The 21,145-nt window shown below is 39.7% G+C and overlaps 1 protein-coding gene across 8 annotated transcripts in view; it reads left to right on the forward strand.

Annotated features, from left to right (window-relative positions):
- The window catches only part of meis2a (Meis homeobox 2a), a 119,285-nt gene extending 106,634 nt beyond the window's left edge, over positions 1 to 12,651 (forward strand). For 3 of the 8 annotated variants that reach the window (XM_088432795.1, XM_088432796.1, XM_088432798.1), the window contains exons 10-13: positions 915 to 973; positions 3,307 to 3,417; positions 5,111 to 5,211; positions 10,976 to 11,125. In XM_088432795.1, the coding sequence (XP_088288921.1) occupies positions 915 to 973; positions 3,307 to 3,417; positions 5,111 to 5,169 (229 nt within the window). In that variant the 3' untranslated portion in view covers positions 5,170 to 5,211; positions 10,976 to 11,125. Of the gene's footprint in view, positions 1 to 914; positions 974 to 3,306; positions 3,421 to 5,110; positions 5,212 to 10,969 lie in introns of all 8 variants that reach the window. The other 5 variants (XM_088432797.1, XM_088432799.1, XM_088432800.1 and 2 more) reach the window with 4 other exon arrangements.
- The last annotated feature ends 8,494 nt before the right edge of the window (positions 12,652 to 21,145 follow it).

Genomic DNA, 21,145 nt, shown 5'->3' on the forward strand with positions numbered 1-21,145 from the left:
GGGGGGTGGGGGGGGGTGTCAGTAGAAGTGGTAAAATATTGACTTCTTAGACAGTTAATACTGTAAAAAAAATACAGCAACCGCCTTAGCTAGCATGAGCTAGCTAAGTTCACATTACATGTGCTAACATTTGCTTACTAAAGTGTTAATTTGCTTGCAGTGTGCTCTATAAAAAGAAAATTTTGAGAACTGGAAAATGTACACTTTTTGCCAAAATCTGTTTCCCGTTGACTTCATCTCGTGAAACATCTCGTTTCATGGGACTTGAGCCTCATCCCACCCCCTAGTGGGAACGCATAGAACACACTGTATTATTGAACTTTTTTTTTTTGAAAGGGTAAAGGTGTTGACTTCCCCTTTAAAAAAAAAAAAAAAAATTACGAAGGACCACGTTGATATTATTCCTCTTCAGTGGTCCTCATTTGTGGACAGCTGGAGCCACCCTCAGAGTTGGGCTCCCATTGAGGAAAAGGAAGGCCTGAAAGGAAGCATGTGTATCCTCCGCATTTCTTCATTAGCGCTTCCTTTCCCATTCCAATGCGGGCATCCCCAAGCGAGGGAAGACGAGCTAACAGCGAAACCGGCGTGTGCAGGGCCAAAATGTCTGCCAGGGGGAAATTTAAAAAAAAAAGGGATGCGCCAAAGCCAAAGCCCCCCCCGACTGCGCCCGAGCGGCAGCTAATACTTGAGGAATGTCTCCCCGGCGCCCGTGGCAACCCGACGTAATCAAAAGCTTTATTAAACGAGGGGGGAATAGATCATAAGGAACATTAAACGTGTCCTTCGCTTGGTTCCCAAGTCGCCTCACAATCGGCCTTTTGTTTGTTGTTGTATTTGCGTGTGTGTGTGTGTGGCCGGCGTTAATGTCTCCCTGATTTAACGTCTGTTTCTTCTTCTTCTTCTGTCTCTGCCAGGTTCATTAATGCCAGGAGAAGAATAGTACAGCCCATGATTGACCAGTCGAATCGAGCAGGTAAAAAAAAAAAAAAAAAACTGAGAAAAAAAAAAAAGAATGGATACAGTAGCAGTCTTCTTCTCCTCCTCCCCCCTCCTCCTCTTTCTCCTCCCCTAAAGCCCCCCCTGGTGTGAAGATGTCCTTTCCAAAAATCCCACTCGCATGCACACTGTTGCCCAGTTTCTTTTAAGAAGAGGGAGGGAGGGAGGGGGGAGGGGGTGTCTTACCTCAAGTTACCCCTGCAGACCATCTTCTCAATGTGCACAGCCTAATTGGAGATTTCCTATTGGAAGTGCATGGAGAACCTTTTGAATATTCAATAGGCCCCACTTGATTGCTGTTTTTATTCAACTTTAGCGCTACATTTGTAACCAAATCGCCACTGAATGGATTTCGCAGAACACTTTTAATATCATCTGATGTTATTCTGAAGAACGAGGGGGGAAAAGTTCAACTATGGAGTCTTTGTGGTGGGAAATTATTTTATTTTCACCACCCTGAAGGAAATAGTGGAAAGATGATTACAGTTCTTATAAAGGAGGACTGCAACTCAAGACTTGTTTGATTCAGAGGCGTCCAAATTTAAGGTCCTCCAGGGCTGGTATCATCCATGTTTTCCAGGTTTTTTTCCCCAACACACTTGATTCAAATGAAGCTCACCAGCAAGCTCAGCAGAAGCCTAAAAACGATCTTGATGATTTGAATCAGGAGTGCTAGGCAAAAAATACATGCAGGATACCGGCCCTCAAGGACCAAGTTTGGACACTGCTCTTTTGACTGATTAATCGTCCGTTTTGTTTGATCGTAATAAGTGAATCTGATTTATTTTTTTCATGTCCACCCCTTTAGTCCGATAAAGGACATTATTTTATTATTATTATACCAAATTTCAAAATGAGCTCAAACATGAAATCAAGATTTTTTTTTTAAACTAAGATTTTCCACACCATAAAATGCTTTTATGATTTTTTTTCTAAAAAAAAAAAGAAAAAAAATCAACGGTGCGGCCAACAATCTGGTCCAAAATCCAAAAGTCCTAAAATCTGTAAAAATGTTTTGGTAAGCCCTTTGACACAGACACCGAATACAAACAGTATGTAAACTTAAGGACATTATTTTTGTTTTTATTATCCAATATTTTAAAATGAACTAAAACATAAAATCAAGATTTTTTTTTAAAGTGTCAGAATGCTACTAACTGCCTTCACATATTTTTCGTGCCATAACGCGCCACTAAAAGCCTTTAATTTTCTAAAAAAAAATAATAATAATAAAAATCAACAGTATGCCCTAAAATCTTGTCCTAAAATCTGTAAAAATGTTTTGGTAAGCCCTCTGACACAGAATCGGAATACAAACGCTGGCGGTGATAATCCAATCGGAGAACATTATATATAAGGTACAGTAAAAACGCTTGGAGCGATAAGCGATAAGAGGACTCACACATCCCTTATTATTGCCAAGTATATGTTTGAGCGTGCACCTTTTATCATGGTATGACCTGTGAATGGATTAAGTACGGAAACAAACTCCCTAATCGAGACCACACCTCATCGAGTGCGTCATGTGGTGCCGAAAATACGGTCAATCAGACTTTACACCCGTTTTATTTAAACGATTTTCCGTGTGTAGGGAATGTATCACATAATTATCTTATTTTGTAATGTCCGTATTAATGTGTAAAATGAGAGTTTTCAAAAGCGCTGCCTGCCAAATAAATTCAAGTTTTGCGCAGCTTTCGAGTCATACATTTTGACTTCCAGGCTCCACAATAACATAAATCACCTTTTATGGTATCATTAGCATAAATGAATAGCCGCATTGTCATTTGTATGTTGCTTGTTTAGCTTCCTCTGATTCCCGCATGCGATATTTGTTCGCCTACACGCCGCCTATCCCAATTAAAGATCTGTTTAATGAACTAGCATGACTAACAGCGCCTCTGTAATCCCTGCCAGTTGCAGATGATCCCAGATAATTCACTTAGGTGCTTTTTGGGCTAATAAAAGACAAGAGCCGTGCCGATTCTGAGTCATGTTGCCTCTCGAAGCGTTACGCTAGCGAGGCCTCAATGCGTGCTTTCTTTGCCCTCGGAGGACAATGTACTCGCTGTATGAGCATGTCATAACGTAACGGTGCATGTGTGCGTTAGTGTGTGTGCATGCCACGCGCCGCTCACTGCAGTGCGCAAACATAAGCACAATGTCTTACGGTATGTTTGGGCTGGAAGCTGAGACAATTGCTGATTGTCTGGTGTCTTTTCTCTTCTTCTTCTTCTTCTTCCTCTACCAACCTCCTCCCCCGATCCTCCTCCCTATTTTTTCTCATGCCCGCGTGTTGACTACAATCAGGTTTTCTTCTTGATCCTTCAGTGAGCCAAGGAGCAGCGTACAGTCCCGAGGGCCAGCCCATGGGCAGCTTCGTGCTGGACGGGCAGCAGCACATGGGGATCCGGCCGGGGGGTGAGTCATCTAACCGTCTTATTAACCCCTTCGCATACCCCGCTCTCTTCCCAGTCGCCCGTTCCTTCGTAATCCGGCATGGGAGCTGCTAGGCTAACAGCTAACGTATGTTGCGCTAGCACAATGTTACCACCTTTTTTTCTGCTTATTATTTTTCCTCCTGTCCTACAAATATGACACAGATGATAACATTCAACAGCATCATGAGGGATGGGAAGAGAATTCCTTTCACATTTTTTTTTCCACATTAGCAGTATTAGCTTAAGTTTACATAAGTTAGTGAAGTTTACCAAGTACAAAGTATACATAAGGAGGCTCAAGATGTTGCATAACCATACACAGGATAGCAAATTTGACACCAGTTTACCCAAGGTACCAAAGTTAGCATTAGCGTACAAAGTTTAGCAAATGTAACACCAATTAACTAGTCAACTGGTAGATTTGGCGCAAATCTAGCCAGGCGGGAGAATTTCATACTAGTCTACACAGGGTTCTAAATGTAGTATTACCTAATTTTTTTTTTTTTTTTTTACAGCTTAATGAACTTAATGAATTTAGCAACATTTTTTACACGTTAGCAGCATTGGTGTAGGTTTACTTATGTTGATAAAGTTTATCCAAAGTGTTGACTGACAAATTATAAGCAGGCTTAAGATGTTGCATAAGCACACACCAGCTAGAAAACTGGACACCAGTTTAGCATTAGCTTACCCAATTTAGCAAAGTCAACACCAAAAATTTAGTTAACTAGTAGATTTGGTGCAAATTTATCCAGGCTATTGTGTACTCAAACAACACAGGGTTTTTAAATTTGTATAACCTAATGATTTTAAAATCAGTTTTTTTCAACTTGGTAAATTTACCAACTGTTTTTTTCCCCCTGTTTGTTGCATTATAAGTTTACCTACATTATTGAGGTTTACCCGAGTTGAATTTTAAAGAATAATTAAACTCATGATGTTACACAAGCTTACACAGGCTAACAAATTAAACACCAGTTTCCTTGAGCTAGCAAAGTTAGCATTCAATTTTCCAGTTTAGCAACGTTAACATCAATTAACTAGTGAACGTTATCCAGCCTAGTGACATTAGCAGCAGTCTACCCAGTGTTCTGAAATTTGTGTTACCTCCAAACTGATGAATTTAGCATCAGTTGACTTGAAATTGTAACTACTTTGTGCATGCTTACTCAGGCTAATGGAGTTAGCATGATTTTACCCAGGCTATTGAAGCTAACGCCAGTTTATTTTGGCCCGTGAGCGCAAGTTTACTCAAGCTAGCAAAATTATAACAAGTCTATTCAGGTCAATGGAGCTAGCTCCTGTCAGTGACAGGTTAACCAGACATAAGAGTTTTGCTCAAAATAATCAGGCTAGTTAAGTAGACACAGGTTTGATTCATCAAGAGAAGTTCGTAACAATTAGCCAGACTAATGTTTAGCAACGTTAGCATCAGTTAACACAAGCTAGTGGTTAACGACATTCAGAATTCAGTGGTTAATTCGCAAAGAAAAACTTAAACATAAAACCATTTTTAAGAATAGCTTTCTTTTGCTTATCCATTGTCTAGTTTTAGTCCGACTCCCATCCCAAATGGTCAATTCACCTCCTCTTTGGTCCTGTCATCTGGAGCTAACCTGTCGTGCCTCGGACTCCGCCTGACTCTCCTCTGGCATTTTCTCTCCTTTTTCCAGGGCCTATGAGTGGAATGGGGATGAATATGGGCATGGATGGGCAATGGCACTACATGTAACCTCCATCTTGTAAAGCAAAAACGCAAAGAAAAAAGGGGGAAGTAAGTACTGGGCTCTTTATCTTTTTTATCTTTCGTTTTCTTTCCCAGCTTGGGGCCGTTTCACCCTCGGACCTCCCGGGTCTTTTTAAAGGATGCTTTTAGCGCGACGGGACGCAGGCATGGGGAGTAGTTAAAGATGAATTAACTTGGGAAAAAGGAGGCTCGGCCCGTCCCGGGACAGAGAGGGACGGGACTTGTGGCGCCATCCAAGAAGAAGAGAGGACAGTGCGAGGAACTGAACGTTTATTTATCGCCGTCGCTCTTCCCGGCCCCCCGAAACGGACGAGGATGCAAATGTCGGACATTTAGGCAAAAAATAACATCTCCTGGGGAATGGGCTGACAAGGGCTTGTGTTTCGGGAGGGGCCGGGAATTAAGCAGGCTCCGCTGAAGTGATAAAAGAAGAGAAGTGAAACTGTCCTCGGAGTGACATAAATCTGTCCGGGAAAGGATTGATGCCCAAATTATCTTATATGCAAAGATGGGAACGTCGCAGTACATTACGCCCCTCCGCCACCCATGAGATATACGGGCCTGGGTGGGGGGGTGACACGGCCCCATCCTTCACGGGGGGTTTGTTTTGAGCAGAGATGTGTTTTGATTATTCTTCACTGGATGGTGACAACTTAAGGATCAGGACTGGGGGTTGCTCGGGGCTGGTGGGGTACCCACCATTGAGACATTGTGATAAATTTATGAGCCTGTAGCTGTTGCCATAGTGGCTAAAAGACACACACTAATGCAGTGTTTCCCAACCTTTATTGAGCCGAGGCATATATTTTATATTGGAAAGCTCTCACTGCGTGACACCAATGTCACTAATTGAACGTGGGGTGTATCCTCGCTAGGAGCCTACAGAAGCCTGAAACTGCCAAAATAGAGTTAAGATGAAGTCTTTTGAACCATTTTTGAAGCCATCGGAACACAGTTGTAGAGCTGTTTGAACGTACTGCGGTACCTCCACTATATTCAGATTACGAAACACCTAACCAAATATCGTGGCTAGTTACGAAAGAAAGTTCAGGCGTTGTCGGCGTAGATTGAGACGCCAGCTCGCTCGAACACGAGTGTAATTTAATACGTCATCACAACCCGCTACGTCTACTTGTTCGTTTTTGACGTTTACAGTGGTCTTGCATTTTTCATCGTTACACGGTTCATCTACCAACGATTCACACCGTCGAACTAGCAAAGATAAAATGAACATTAGCTACTAACAGTGTACGTATTCACATTAAAAACAACGAATCAATAATGATATGAGTCAATAATTACTGTTAATCATTGATTATTTGTGTGGAGTAGGGTTGAGTGAGTGACGATTATTAGCTTAAATGAAAGGTATCGTTACTCGCGATATCTACCGATACCAGTACTATTGACTCCCCATTTGTGGCCGCTTTGCATTACGGTTACATTACGCTTTTAAGGAGCCGGAAATTAGAAGAATATAAAATTGACAATATTTTCTTACAGGTTTAAGGAAAGTTGCTGCTGCGATATATAATTAAAAAAAAAAAATCTGTCAGGTTGTTTTTGATCAATTTTATGCATCATATGGGTAGTATTCCAGTAGAACAGGACCACTTAGTGATTTTTTTTATTTTTTGTTTGTTTTGTTTTTCTTGTTTGTTGGACTACATAAAGAAACATTGTTTTGAAACACTAAGATTGAAATATTTTTTCGATGAATTTTTGTACTTGCTAGCTCCGGGAACCCCCATTTTGAGAAAAACAAAACAATCTTTTGCAAAACAACAAAATGCCTCGCTGTCTTCGACATAGGCTAGGGATGCCGTAACCCGGGGGTCCACTGTACTTTAAAAGCAAGTCCCGACCCTCAAAAAGCAGTCTCAACTCGTGGGCTCCACCAAAAATGGTCCCCATAAGCACAAGAGGTCCCCACGAAGACCGTAAAACCTGTAATTCGGTTCCCACCGTGCAGCAAAAACCACGGACACACACTCGCACACACTAATGCATCTAAATGGCATCGGCCTGATTAAGATGGCCGGTTCGCCAGCGCCACACAGAAGCGCCTCTGCGCTGACATTTGAAAAATGGAGACATATCACACCCCGAAGAGCGTCCGAGGATATTTTATCTTAACACCTAAGCCGCGCGCTGCCCAATGAGCCACAATATAATAGCACTTCCCTTGATTAAAAGAAGCCTTTATATGCAAATGGCCCGACTGGGTTTTTTCCGACGGGTCAAAGACGCCATTCCGCCGACAGAGATCATTTCGCCCCTCCGGTCTTTACCTCCTCACTTTCTGCCTTGTTTTGTCTCTCGCTCGTCTCGCTCGAGGCGACGGGAAGGGGGAGGAAGGAAAATCCGGAAGCAATGTTCCCTAAAACAGCCGCGCAGCGACAACATTTGCTCAGGTTGGATAATTCTTAATACGGGGCCGTATAATTTTGAGACTATTTAATTACGCCGGGGCACTTTTATACGCTTCATGACCAATTACATTAATAGCTTAATGCAGAGGAATATTATTCTCTCTTGATTTGATTACCACGCCGCACAATATGCTACGGCCGGATACTTAATTACAGCCGGTTGTTGAGCGCGACCGCGACCACTGTGGCGTAACAATGGGGTCCGACGCGGACGCTGCGGGAATGTCTCTACGGATACCATTTCGGATACATCTTTTTCCCGCTGGGCGGAAAAATTTGAAATAATCTACTAAAACACAAGAACAAAGTGTGGGAAAGTGTGTGTTTGCTAATTCGTGTTTTTTTTAGATTTTTTTTTTGAGGTGTTCACCAGTAGACACCAGGATAATGCGGTCATATCGTATTATGAAAAACTAAACAAAGTTTATATGTACAGTACCGTATTTTTTGGACTGTAAACTTTTTTCTCGTGATTTGAGACCTGCGACTTATAGTCCAGTGCGACTTATCTGCAGGTTTTTTTGGTTGTTTCTTTTTTTTGCTAGCCACCAGGAGACAAATAAATTCAACAATAAAAGAGACATAATAAATTAAACAAAGGGAGACAGAAGAAGCTATTTTGAGTTTGTTCTGTTATTTAACTCATTAGTTTTCACGCAGTTTTCCATAGGTGCTAAAAATATTCATCCATCCGTCCATTTTCTAAAAATATATTATTGCTAAACATGCAAGACCGTTCAGTCTGTTGAAGATAGGATGTTGCTGTAAACAGAACATTTTAAAAAACGTTTTGGAAAAAATACAAATAAAAAAATCTTTCATTTACTTTTTTCTGCGCAAATATCTGATGTTATGACCTGCGGCTTATAATCCAGTGCGTCTTATCTGTGACCCAAAGGTGTGTTTTGTTGTTGTTTGTTGTTTTTGTGCTCAACTTTTGATGCTGCGGCTTATATACCGGTGCAGCTTATAGTCTGGAAAATATGGCAAGAAATTCTAACCTGAACATCATGTACTTGAACCTGCAGGAATCAAACATGAAATTAACAAAAATTTAGCAAAATTATACAGAAAGTGAGTTGGCTTTTTTTAAGTTTTGAGCGCTACCTTTGTAGGAACTAAAAAGAAAGGGCACAGAGGTCATGCTAAGCACCATGACTTGATTTCTATCGTTAAAGTTTTGTCCAATCAAGCGCCGGAAGTGATGACATCAAGATTCGGCCTATTTTTTGGTTTCGACACGTGTCTTCTAGCGTGATGCTTAGGTTTGAAGGAAGGGGTTGGGGGTGGGGTACTTAACGCAATGACTGCAGCTTCTTGCGGTTTACAGTGTCAAAAAACATCTGCTGGGCCTTTTAACAGGAGCCGCTCCAGGTTATATGGAGGCCAAAGGGGGCACCTCATCCCCATATCCCGGCCCCTCCCCTTCCCTCTTTCACCTTGAATGATTTATTTATTTTATGACCCCGCTAGTGAGGTTTTAAGAGAGCCGCTCTCACAAATATGTGCATTCGCAACGACGTGACAAGCGACGGCGGCGTATCGGAAAACGGGCCAAGCTCTCAGCCAATGAGACCGCGCGTTCACCCCCCCCTCCCCCCCCCCCCCCCCCCCCCCCCCCCCGCCGGCCCACCTTTCCCTGGCGCTGTGTCCTCCTCTTCCCCTCACAAGGGCCCTCCAGTGTCATTTCTTAATTGCGGTGTACGAAGGTGCAGGAATGCAGCCGGCGAGCATGCTTAGTGACCTTGCGCCGACCTCTCCCCTCCTATTACAGCTTCTAATCCCCCAGGGGTTCACATTACAAAGCGGGCCGGCCCCACAAACCCAGACCCGGACCCAGAACCAGGCCCCCCGGCTCCATCGCGACCCCCCGCCCTCCCCTTGTACTCGCGTTGCTCTGTTTACAACAAACAAGCCTGTGCAAAGCAGAAGCAAGGCCATCAAAATTTGAGACGTGCGAAATATGAATTCTGTGAAAATTCGGCTCCCTAAAAAGATTCCATTGGCAATAACATATTTATTCCGATGAAGATAGTGGGCCTCAAAAAAGTCCCAGGAATCCGTGCATTAAAAAATAGTGGAAGTTGGACATTTTGGTTCGAAGCTTTTTCTCCACTTCCATCTGTCCCTCAAAAACAGCTAAATGCTTGATTTTTTTTTAAATTCATCCCTCAAACCGAGTTTAACTCTTTTAGTGCCAAGCGTTATCAAAAAAGGAAACCTCTAGAGTGCCAGTAAATTTTGCATTTTCACTCGTTTTTCAAGGCCGACAATATTGTGTGCTATGTCTAAGTAAATATGGGTGCTGCCACTGAAAGATTGACTTCCATTCTTCAGTTACACTTGTGTGTAGGTAACAGCTGTGTTGAAACACTGTCATTCAATGGTCACAATTATCACTACAGCGCTCAAATTGACTCATACTGTATTAGGTAAGCATTAGTCAAGGGTGTGAGCTACCCTCCATTAAAAAGCATATTTGATGAGAATTTTTTGATTTATTATTTTTATTACTATTTCAAAACATGGACATTTTCACCCATGGCATTTTTTGATTGTAGATTAACAACTTTTAAGACACAGGAAGTCATTTTGTTTCAAATTGGCTATTTTATAATCATTTCCAGGTGTGGATTAAAAATGTAGGACTCTGTTTTTGAAAATCTGCCATGAAACCAGTTTCACTTGATAACACAAAATGATTAAACCCACAAAAAATGTTGAAAAAAAACATCCACAAAGAACCAGGAAGTTTGTCATTTTGTTTTTGGCCAAACCTCCGATGCCGATGCCAATTTCACTTGGCAACATAAATGTCTCTCTATCTTCAGCAGACTCACAAAAAACTATGTTTTCAATGTCAGCCTTTTTTTTTTTTTAAATGGTCATTTTGGTCATTTCTGTGTATTTATTGTACTCGCGTTTCAACCGTTGTACAGCCTAAATGAAGGTCCAAAAGACATCAGAAATTTCCCGATTTGCTTTTGGTATCTTTAAATTTCCATTTTGTGGCGGTTTTTTTTGGATTCGCCTCCAAGCCAGTTCATTTCCCTTGACATCATGGCTTGTCAATCAGAATTCAACCCACAAAAAAGTCCAACATAAACTGCCCAAATTTTGGGCAAACCAAAGTGGCAGCCATTTTGCAGCCCAGATCCACAGAGAAAGGCCTCAGAGTCATGTGTTTAGATTGAATCTCAGACCTTTTCCTCCGTGACGCAAACCATCATATTCCGGACCGTGACCCATCCCTGAGGGGCAGTGGGCGGAGCCAATGAAACGGAGCAAGGCCCGCTGGCTTAAAAACTGATCAAAAAGCGACAAGGAGCGCTGACGTCTTGTGGTCTTGTTCCCGCCAGGTCTGCCAGGCGCGCCGGCCGACTACGTCCCTCAGAGCGGTCCTATGGGCGTGAGCATGGCCCCGCCCCCTTTCAGCAACCCCCGACAGATGACCTCCTACCCCGGCCAGCTGCGTCACGTGCCCCCTCCTCTCCACTCCTACCCCCACCACCACCTCCCTCACCACGCCATGCTGATGCACGGAGGACCGTCCTCGTCCCACCCGGGGATGTCCGCGCAGAGACCCCCCTTGCTCACGCCCATGGACCCCGCCACTGCAGGAGCGGGCCTGGACATCCACGCCTGACAGTCAGAAGGAAAACGACCTCCGCCGCCACATTTGAATTCAAGAACCAGGAAAAAAAAAAAAAGACAGCGGCTGCGTGTTTTGGAGACTCCTTTTCTTTTTTTTTTTTTAAAAACAAACAATCGAAAAAGCCTTTGGAACTGAACTGAAGAATTCCAGACAAACTGTGACAACCAAGGCCTTTGTTTTTTCTAATGTTTGTTACATTTTCACCCAAGCGGAGGACCAAGCTGACTTTGTAAAGTCTTGGGCTTTAAAAAAAAAAAAAAAAAAAAACAACCCAAAAAAAAAAACCACTCTTTTCCTGTGGCGCTTCTTAAAACAAAAAAAAAAAAAGAAAGAATCATCACTCTGGAAGACTTTAAAAAAGGAAAAAACAAACTCCAAGAGTTATAACTACTGTAGTATAATTAAAAATATATATAGGTAAATAAGTTAAAACTTGTTTTGGATCACATTTTTTTTTAGGTTTTTTTTGTAGGATTTAACCCTTTTTGGAGGACTTGCAGCACAGCACTATGTCAACAAAGAAGAAGATGGAACATCTCAAAAGGCTTCAACAGGGGCCACCAGGTCCTAAATACCCCCCACCCCCACTCCCCCCTCAAGGCATGATGGGAAAAGGCTGCTAGAAGACACCCTTGAAGATTCGTCATGCTTTTTTTTTAACTCTAAAGGCTCTTGAATGAATGTTTTTAAAGGGAAAAAAAACATTGTTTAAAATTGCCCAAGCACTGGATTGTGTTGGTTTTTATACTTTTTTTTTTTCTACTTCGGGACTCTCATCCTTAAAGAGCCGAGTGAAGGAAGAAGCTCCGGTGTGTGTGTGGGGGGGGGCGAAGAAAAACAAAAACACGAGGACACACATGTTGATTGTGCAGCACTGGAGGAAGCTATCGAAGCACCAAAAAGAAAAAAAAAAAGGACAGAACACTTAAATTATGAACTCAATGCTTTTTTGGGGGGAGGGGGGGTTGAAACAACACACACATTGAAAGAAAAAAAAAAGCTGAGAGACTATTGTAACAAACTTCGTACAGAGTTCAAGTCTATTAATTGTTTCCTGTTAGATATTCTATGTGTTTACCTCAATTGAAAACGAATGTTTTTTGCTAGTTTCAGATCTGCTGTGGCATTGATATTGTATATGTCCATGAATTCCTTCCTCTTCTGTTGTTTATTTTGTTTGTTTTTTGTTTTGTTTGTTTTCTCAGCACGTGTTCCTCACTAGAAGATGCCGTCTCCCTTAAAAGCTTTTGTCAAAAATTCAAAAAAACAAAACATAACAAAAAACAAAATACAAAAAAAACATACTTGTATGAGGACTGTGACGTATTGTTTTAAAAGGTGTTCAGTCACAAAATGCTGTAATAAATATTTCATTTTTGATTTTTGGTAGATTTTTGCCTGATTAACTTGTGTGGTAACCATCATTGCAACATGCTGTTATTGTATTTTGGGGGTTTATGTTTACACAATTTACAACTTTCTTTCACAACAAGTAATATATGTAAAGTAATGTATATTACATATGTATTATATAACGTCTAAAAACATTTTTTTAAAAAAAACGTTTTTATAGTATAAAAACAATTGATATACGATGATCATCAGTAGTTAAGAAGATAAACATTGGATTCAAAGATCTATTGGCTCCTAACAAAATAGAATTTGACACAAAATTAATATTACAATCAGGAACCAGATATACTTAGACGTAAACGAAACAAATATGCAGTTAAAAACAAGGTTTTAGTGAAATAACAGTGTTTGAACAGAGAAATAATTATCAAAGCACTGTGATGGTGAAATCTGACAAAAAAAAAAAGCTAATATTTGTTGAACGTGTCGAGGATAAAAAAAAAAGCAGTGAAAAAGAATGGAGCAAGCGTCTCTGAGCTGCCGCTCTCGGTCAGGCGTTTTGCAGTGACGCCTGTTGGCCATTTTTGTTACTGCAATGCAGCGGCATTTTGGCCCTCGAGTAGGCCATCTCTCCTCTGTGTCTCTCTCTATTTTATATATATATATATATATATATATATATATATATATATATATATATATATATATATATATATATATATATATATATAGTAAATCTTATCAATATAATTCGTGAAATGTTTGGTGTGTCAAAACAGAGAGAGAACGAAACGGATGAAATACAGACAAAATTCGTTGCTTCACCATTTTCTTTGTTTTGTTTTTTAGTTCTATAAAAAAATCGAATTCAACCTTTTTCGTTTATTAACATGTCGCATGGCTAGATTGGATTTGAGAGCTGATTTTTGTCCTGTTTTATTCATTTTGAAAAATATTACATATATTTATGATTGTGTGCACATATAAATATATAATGTACGTATAATGTGTACGTATCTATATATTCGTTTATTTATATATATATATATATATATATATATATATATATATATATATATATATATATATATATATATATATATATATATATATATATATATATATATAAAATATGAGTGTGTGTGTATATATATCCATATGTATTTAGTATATAGCTATAAATAGATTTTTTGAGTGCATTAAAAATATATACACACACACACACGCACACAGATAAATAGTTTTGTGTTTCAATAAACACAAACTAGCAAGGTAGAAAAACAAGGGAAAGACAAACTCCCTTTATTTTTAATTCGTCCTCATTTTATGTTTCTTTTGACTATCACGTGCATATTAACGTGCATATTTTCTTATTTATTGTTGGATGGCCATTTTGTCTTTTTGTCCTTGTTTTCACCGCGAATTTGCATTTGCGCGTGTGTGTGTGTGTGTGTGTTTCGTCCTATTTCACGATGTACCATATACTTTTTTTTTCTCAGGAAAAAGTCAGCTGGAAAAGCTGGAAAGATTTTCATATTAATAGAAATAGTTTTTTTTCTGTCTAGTCTCTTCTGGATGTGCCCCCCCCCCCCCCACCCCACCCTCACCCCCTTTTTTCCCCTCCCCTCTGGACGAGACAGAAGGTAGATTGCCTGTGTGCTGTTTTCCTTGCGTCCGTGTGTCTTGACAGCGGATGATGGATGATCCGAGCTGAACCAAACAACTCCGCCTCTTCATCTCCTCCCTGTCACACCAAGCCAAGGCACCCCCCCCTCCCTCCTCACAATGCAACAAAAATCGAAAAGAAAAAAATCCACCGTCTCCGCGTTTTTACACGCACACTTTGGCCTTTAATATCTTGATATTATTTCCACATTTTAACACCGTAAAGCGGTTTCCATGACGACGTTTTGCGGGTTACGGGTGCGGTTTAAATGGGGTTGTTGGGGGCGGGTGGGTGTCGGGGAGGGGTGGTCTCTAGAAGAAGAAAAAAAAAAAAAAGGTCCGCATTTGGCCCGATCATTTATCAATGTCAGCCACATAATGATTCTCCCCGCAGTCACCCTATTGATGAGGATAATTACATTAGCCCAGAGTGAGTGATCAATAAAAGCCCGCGGAGAAAATGCTTTATTATCGCCAGCCAGCCCCCGAAAAAAAAGAAGAAAAGGAAAGAAAGGTTTTAGACGAGCTGGAGAGGATAACATTGAGGTTTTCAAAGTGACCATTATTAAATTCGTCCGTTTGCGCGTTTTTGTTTATAGACTGAAACCAAATTGAATTTTCACCGCACAATCGCAAAAAAAATGATTTTCGATTAGATCATTTGAAAATATTCCGGTTGTTTGTTTGACGTCAAGGAAAAAGACATAAAACGACGGTGCATGAAGGATTTCTGCATTTATATATGAGTAACAATTTATCACATCTCACACTTTTTTTTATTCGGTTTTAAATTTTAGGGAGTGACTGTTATTATTCGTTCATTATAATTTACATGAAAAGAATATAATAATAATAATAAACATGCTGGACGGTGAATTAACGCAACATTTCCCCCTGCATTCATTTTCATTTATATTTTTATGCCAATAACTCAAAAGATTTATTTTGCAGATTTTTTCAGCCCTTCTGCAGATAAATAATATTGTTCTATCTGATCGCATTTTTAATTAAACGCCGCTGTGCATCTTCGGTAATTAATCTTAGGTTCGTTGTTTTATTTTCATTTTGAAATTCAACTTGTTTGGCTGATGCCTTCTCATTCGCATCACACTTGAGCAAGCGCCCGTGTACTTGAAAATGACTGACACTTACCCCGCACCCCCTACTCTTTAAATCAAAAAGCACTGAAATAAATCTTAGTGATGTAACAAACGAAAAAAAAAAAGGAGAAACAATTAGTCAAATTAGAGGAGCCGCGAGGAGGATTGAGGAATGCACTGCTGACCACTCGGGGGAAAGAAAAAAAAGGCCTTAAGAAATCCTTCGTTTAAAGATTGAATTAAGAAAGCCTACAGGCCATAACAGCGAATATTAATTTATGTTTTACTCTTATTTGTTTTGCATGTGTCACACTTTAGCCTGGAGGTTATTTTTTCTTGCCGCCTCTTGCACTGGAGGAATAAAAATCGCCGTTTTAAATCGTTTATTCTTTACTTTATTGACACAAGGTCAAAAACATTATTAGGTCTTTATTATTCATTATTATTAGCTATTAAACTTTTTATTGTTCTATTGTCGTAGTTTTTAATAAAATGCTAAAGGAAAAAAATTAAATTACAATATAATAAAGCCGTTATTAAATGTGTTTGGCTTGATTACGCACGTCATTAATTAATTGTCGCGCCTAGCGACATCTGCAGGAGGCCGACGTAATTATTACATGCAGACGCCACAAGCAATCGCTGCATTGTTAATACTAATTATAATTGTTTATTTATTATGTATTATTAATAATTATATTGTTACGTATTACTAAGTGATATCGCAAAAGCAGAACCTGATACACAAGGTCGTTTTTTGTTTTCCAACAAACTAATTTGAAATATTCGTTTATAACACACTATTGAAATCCTGAAACTTATTGGACAAAACTTTGAAACCTAATAATTTGTTTGAAACCTTACCTTGAAACTCTAACCAGTTTGAAACCCTACTTTGAAACGTTAACACTAGTTTTAAACCTTGACATCCTACTTTTTGAAATTTTGAAACCCTAACCCTTGTTTCAAACCTTATTTTGAAAACTTAAAATTTCACAATGGGTTCAGGGTTTCAAAGTCGGAGCTCAAGTACGGTTTCAAACTCGTGTTTGGATTTTAAAGTAGGGTTTATCAAAAATGGGCGTTTTGTTAAAACAAAATCTATAAATTAAAAAAAGACTTACTGTACATACTTTTTTTTTCCATCCGAAAAATGTGCTTCACAATAAATGGATAATTTTTTGTTTAAGAAATAAAAAATAACGCACCACGACCTTTAAAAAAAAAATCGGGTGTTTTTTAATTTATTTTTTAAACAAAAGTAATTGCAGTGTGTTTTGTTGGTGAGGGGCAGTGGGTGGGGTGAGGGGGTGTGGGGGGGCACTGTAATGATCGTGTATAGTAAACTCCTATATGTTTTTTTGTCAACATAAGGAAAAAAAATCATTACAACTTGCCTTTTATTATGCTTGGTCTATTAATGGTTTAAAAAAAAAAAACTCTAAAAAAACCCTAAATTCATAATATATTTATATTATATTAAAAATTCTAAGTAAGTAAGTAAGAGAGAGAGAGAGAGAGAGAGAGAGAGAGAGAGAGAGAGAGAGAGAGAGAGAGAGAGAGCATAGGAAAAATCCTATCATATTTGATCCCTATTAGCAGTCAGAAACCACAGTGATGAAAAGCAACAATATTTTTGGGCATGCCTACCGCAGATGATTGTCAATAGTCGCAATGGTCGGATACAAGGGGGGCGTGGCTTCCTTTTATCTATACCGGACAATAAATGCACTGTGTCCAACTCGGGCGACAGCAACATTCGAAGCGATAATGACGGGCAGCCGGCGTCCTATCTTATCTCCGGGCCAGGTAGCGGAGTACCTGCAGGGGTGGGGAGGGGGTAACCGTAGCGATAACCGGCATCTGGACCAATAGGAGGCCTCCCTGCTCGGACCGCGCGAGTTAATGGAGAACGCCACTGGAGACGGGAAGTCGTCGGAAAAGTGAAAAGCACTTTATGGCACACCTGAATGCTCCGGCGTTGGGTTTCCCGTCCCACTCCCGCTGGGAGAAGGCCATTACGGGGCCGTAACACAGGGTGCTTGCAAACGGGGTGACGGAGCTCAAGTGATGTGAGTGACAACATCACGTTCCGCCATTCATCAGGTGACCTGAGGCGGATCCCTGAGGGACGTGCCGGAGAACCGGACCCGGTCCAGATAAGGCTTTCTCAAGGTGTAAGAGTTTGCGGTAAGGACTACACCTCAAGCGGGTTATGTTGAAGAATGAGAAAGTGTATTATCAAATGAATAAGTTCGTAATAAGTTCGTAATGGGGCACTTTGCTAGCGCGACTCTTCTCTTGTTCTATCGGTCAATAGGGCTTTCGCCAGGCGTAAGAGTTCACAGTGAGGACACTGGACTACACCAGGGAAATTATTGTTTGTTCATTTTAAATAGCAAGAATATGTATGTTCATATTTCTAATTTCGCAACTGGGTAAACTTATGCTAACTTTGCTAGAGCAGATAAATGTAACTCTTATGTTCAAAATATCGAAAAGACTCTCAAGGTTCACTGTTAGGATGTTAGACTAGGCTTCAGGGGAAAACAACATGTTTTTTCAGTTTAAATAGTAAGAAATTGTATTTTCAAATTATTTTGTAATGACTGGGTAAAACCCATGCTAATTGCTAGCGCAGATAAAAGCATCTCTTCTCGTGTTTTAATTTTTGCAAGGTGTAAGAGTTCACAGTAAGAACGCTGGACTTTTCTTCAAGGAAGAAAAAAAACATCAACTTTGTTTATTTTTAATTTTAACAATGTGTTCAAATTCTTAACCAGAATAAATTGGTAAACGTATGCTAACTTTGCTAGTAAATGCACTCGACTCATGTTCGATCAGTTCTCTGAAAAGTTATTTTTCCACGTGAGTGTTTTTAGCTAGCAGAAAAGTATTTTACGATCCGATGGATGTCATTTTACGTCTTCAGACGGAATGGGCGGCGTCTGCCGGTTGGAGTCGTCGCGCTCCAATTTTCACGATTTACCGACCGTAATTCACACAATCGACAAAATTCTGAACAATCAAGGTTGCCGACACGGCAAGGTGACATCATCAAGCGGGCAAAATTGCAAGGCAAATCTATCCCTGGAGGGCCTAGGTCCTATAAGTCACCTGCAGTTGACGTGGTGTTTGCGCATGGAGGTGTAGATTTACCTGCTGGCGGCAAGTCAAGGACGATGCGGCTGCAAAGCGTTTTGAAGGCGATGAAAAGGAGTGAAAATGAAAAAGACAAACGGCTCTCATGACACGACAAACGCAACAGTCAGCTTCTTCACGTTTTTCCAATTTGAAACTTGCGAGTTAGATGAGTCAGATTTTTTGTCCTCATCCAAGACATTTTGAATGAATTCACTTGTCTATATATAATAATTATTATTATTATATACGAAAGTGGTACCTCGACTTACAAAGTCTTTAGTTACGAAAAGTTCAGGTTACAAAATGCCTTCGGAAAAATATTGTCTCTTTCTTTTCCCTTGAATGGCTAGTTAACTAGCTTGCTGTCCGACGTTAGCATCATTAGCACATTAGCGAGAAGGCTGAACGATACCTAACGCATTTCACATGACCCTAAACCTGGATTTAAGTAAATCTCGATGCTCAAAATTTTTCAAAAATAAACATTGTTACTACTGTGGATTTGCAGATGATTGGAAATGTAAAATAAAAATGTCCATATAAAATGACCTAAACAAAGAGCTCTTAATAGACCAGCACCACCTTAAGGGAAACAAATAAACTACATTTATATCAACTGCTGCAAAAGCTATTAATAATTTAAAGAGTTTAGAAGCATTTTTTTTTTTGGTCTTGGAACAAATTAGGCTATTTACATGTTAAAAGCGCTTCTATGTACGAAAAAGTTTTGTTATGAAAAGACTTTTAGAACGTAGTAGAGGTACTGTACTATATACAATAGTATATATATATATATATATATATATATATATATATATATATATATATATATATATATATATATATATATATATATATATATATATATATATATATATATATATATATATATATATATATATATATGTAGACATTATCAAACATTCAGTAATTATTAATTATGCTTTGAAATTATTTCTCACCTCCAGAAACCCAGAGCTGACAAAGTGCAATCAATATTTTTGACTGGCAAAATAAATGCTAAAACCATTTTTTTCTTGCATAATAATACAGACACCATGGCATTATGGGAAAAATATACTTTTTTTTAGAAATCTGCACACAAGCATGATTGAACATAACTCATTGTATGTAAGTATATTTAAATGTACTTACAAGCTAGTTCAAATGTATATTCAAATATATTTGTATGTATTTTGCAAATACGTACAAACATACATGCAAATATGTTCAAACGTACTAAGTACATTTTAAAATTGGATGTTGCACCACCACCCGCAAAAATAATTAAACATTGTAAAAACGACAAATCTCTTGAGTAGTATTTTACACAGCATCACCATACGCGCGGATGCTTCCAGGCTTCCTTTTCCTACCCTTTAATCTCCGACTGTGGTCAGGAGATGACACTTTTTTTGGGTCAGTCCTGTCACAGTCCAAATGCCACACAAAGGGGGGTTGGGAAACAGGGGAGTCAGGTGACCTTTACCGTGGTCATGTAGGCACAAAACTCAGAGCGCTACTTTTGCTAAAATATATCATGCTCCCATAGCACAGGGGAAATTAGAGCCTACAAAGTTAGTCAGCATATCGTTAATTCAGCGACAATAAAAGGATTAGCACGATTAGCATATTTTGCTTTTATAATACACTTTGGAGAGTGAGCAAAAATTGCTTTTAAACATCATCAAACGAGTAATTTATTGTATTTGGTGTTTTGACGCCAGTTCTACATAATTTGCAGGCAGATACACTTCTAAAGTTGTCTTTTGTCAGATGTTAGCTTATCGATGTGTTGCAGAGCCAGCGTCAAATGATTAACTGTTACAAAAACTTTTTGGGATGATTGCTTGTGCGTCATACTTGACAACACACGAAATGTTTGCACTCTTCATAAGAAAGCAAGAGTGAGTTTAAAAAAAAATGCATACTGTAGCTTTAGCAAGCATGAAATGTAGCCACATGGTGTTTATGCTAACAACGTTAGCATAGCAAAGTTTTCCTTTTCTTCGAAGTTGTTTCGTCTTTAACAATTTCACCCGCTTGAAAAAATGACGATGACAGAAAGGGGGCGGGGCTCTGACGAATTTTGGACCAGCAAAAAAATGTAAGTTGCCCACTTCTGATTAGCAAGTTTATGGAATGCGCTAGCTTACGGTCACGCTGTTTGAAATGTACAAAATCATTCCAGCCCGAAGGCTGACCCCGTGTCATTGTCGTTCATTTCCCCATCGAACATGGCATCGCGCCTCCTTCCTGTCAGTCAAACGCGGCCTCTCTCAATCCCTCACTTCATGTTCTCATGCTCCATTGTTGTTTTAAATAACATCTGATTAGCAGGCACAGCTTCCTAAAAATAAAAAGGAGCTCTCTGGTCATATCTGCTCAGGAGCCGGTATTTTTCTTCCCACCCTTAGTCCAGCTCGCCTCCTTTTTTTTTTTTTAATGTTTTCAAACAGTTCCTCCGGCTTTTCCAGGAAAACTTTTATTTATTTCCAACCTGTGATATCTTCCTGGCAAGAGAGGAACGCCGACTAAAAGCTCCATGCCGCCCGGGGCAAAAACAGAGCGGCGTTCTCTGCACATAAATAACAGAAGCGTGGAGGAAGTCT

This window comes from Hippichthys cyanospilos, chromosome 14 (genome assembly GCF_059441005.1).
Source record: "Hippichthys cyanospilos isolate Australia breed blue-spotted pipefish chromosome 14, RoL_Hcya_1.0, whole genome shotgun sequence".
NCBI classification, from domain to species: domain Eukaryota; kingdom Metazoa; phylum Chordata; class Actinopteri; order Syngnathiformes; family Syngnathidae; genus Hippichthys; species Hippichthys cyanospilos.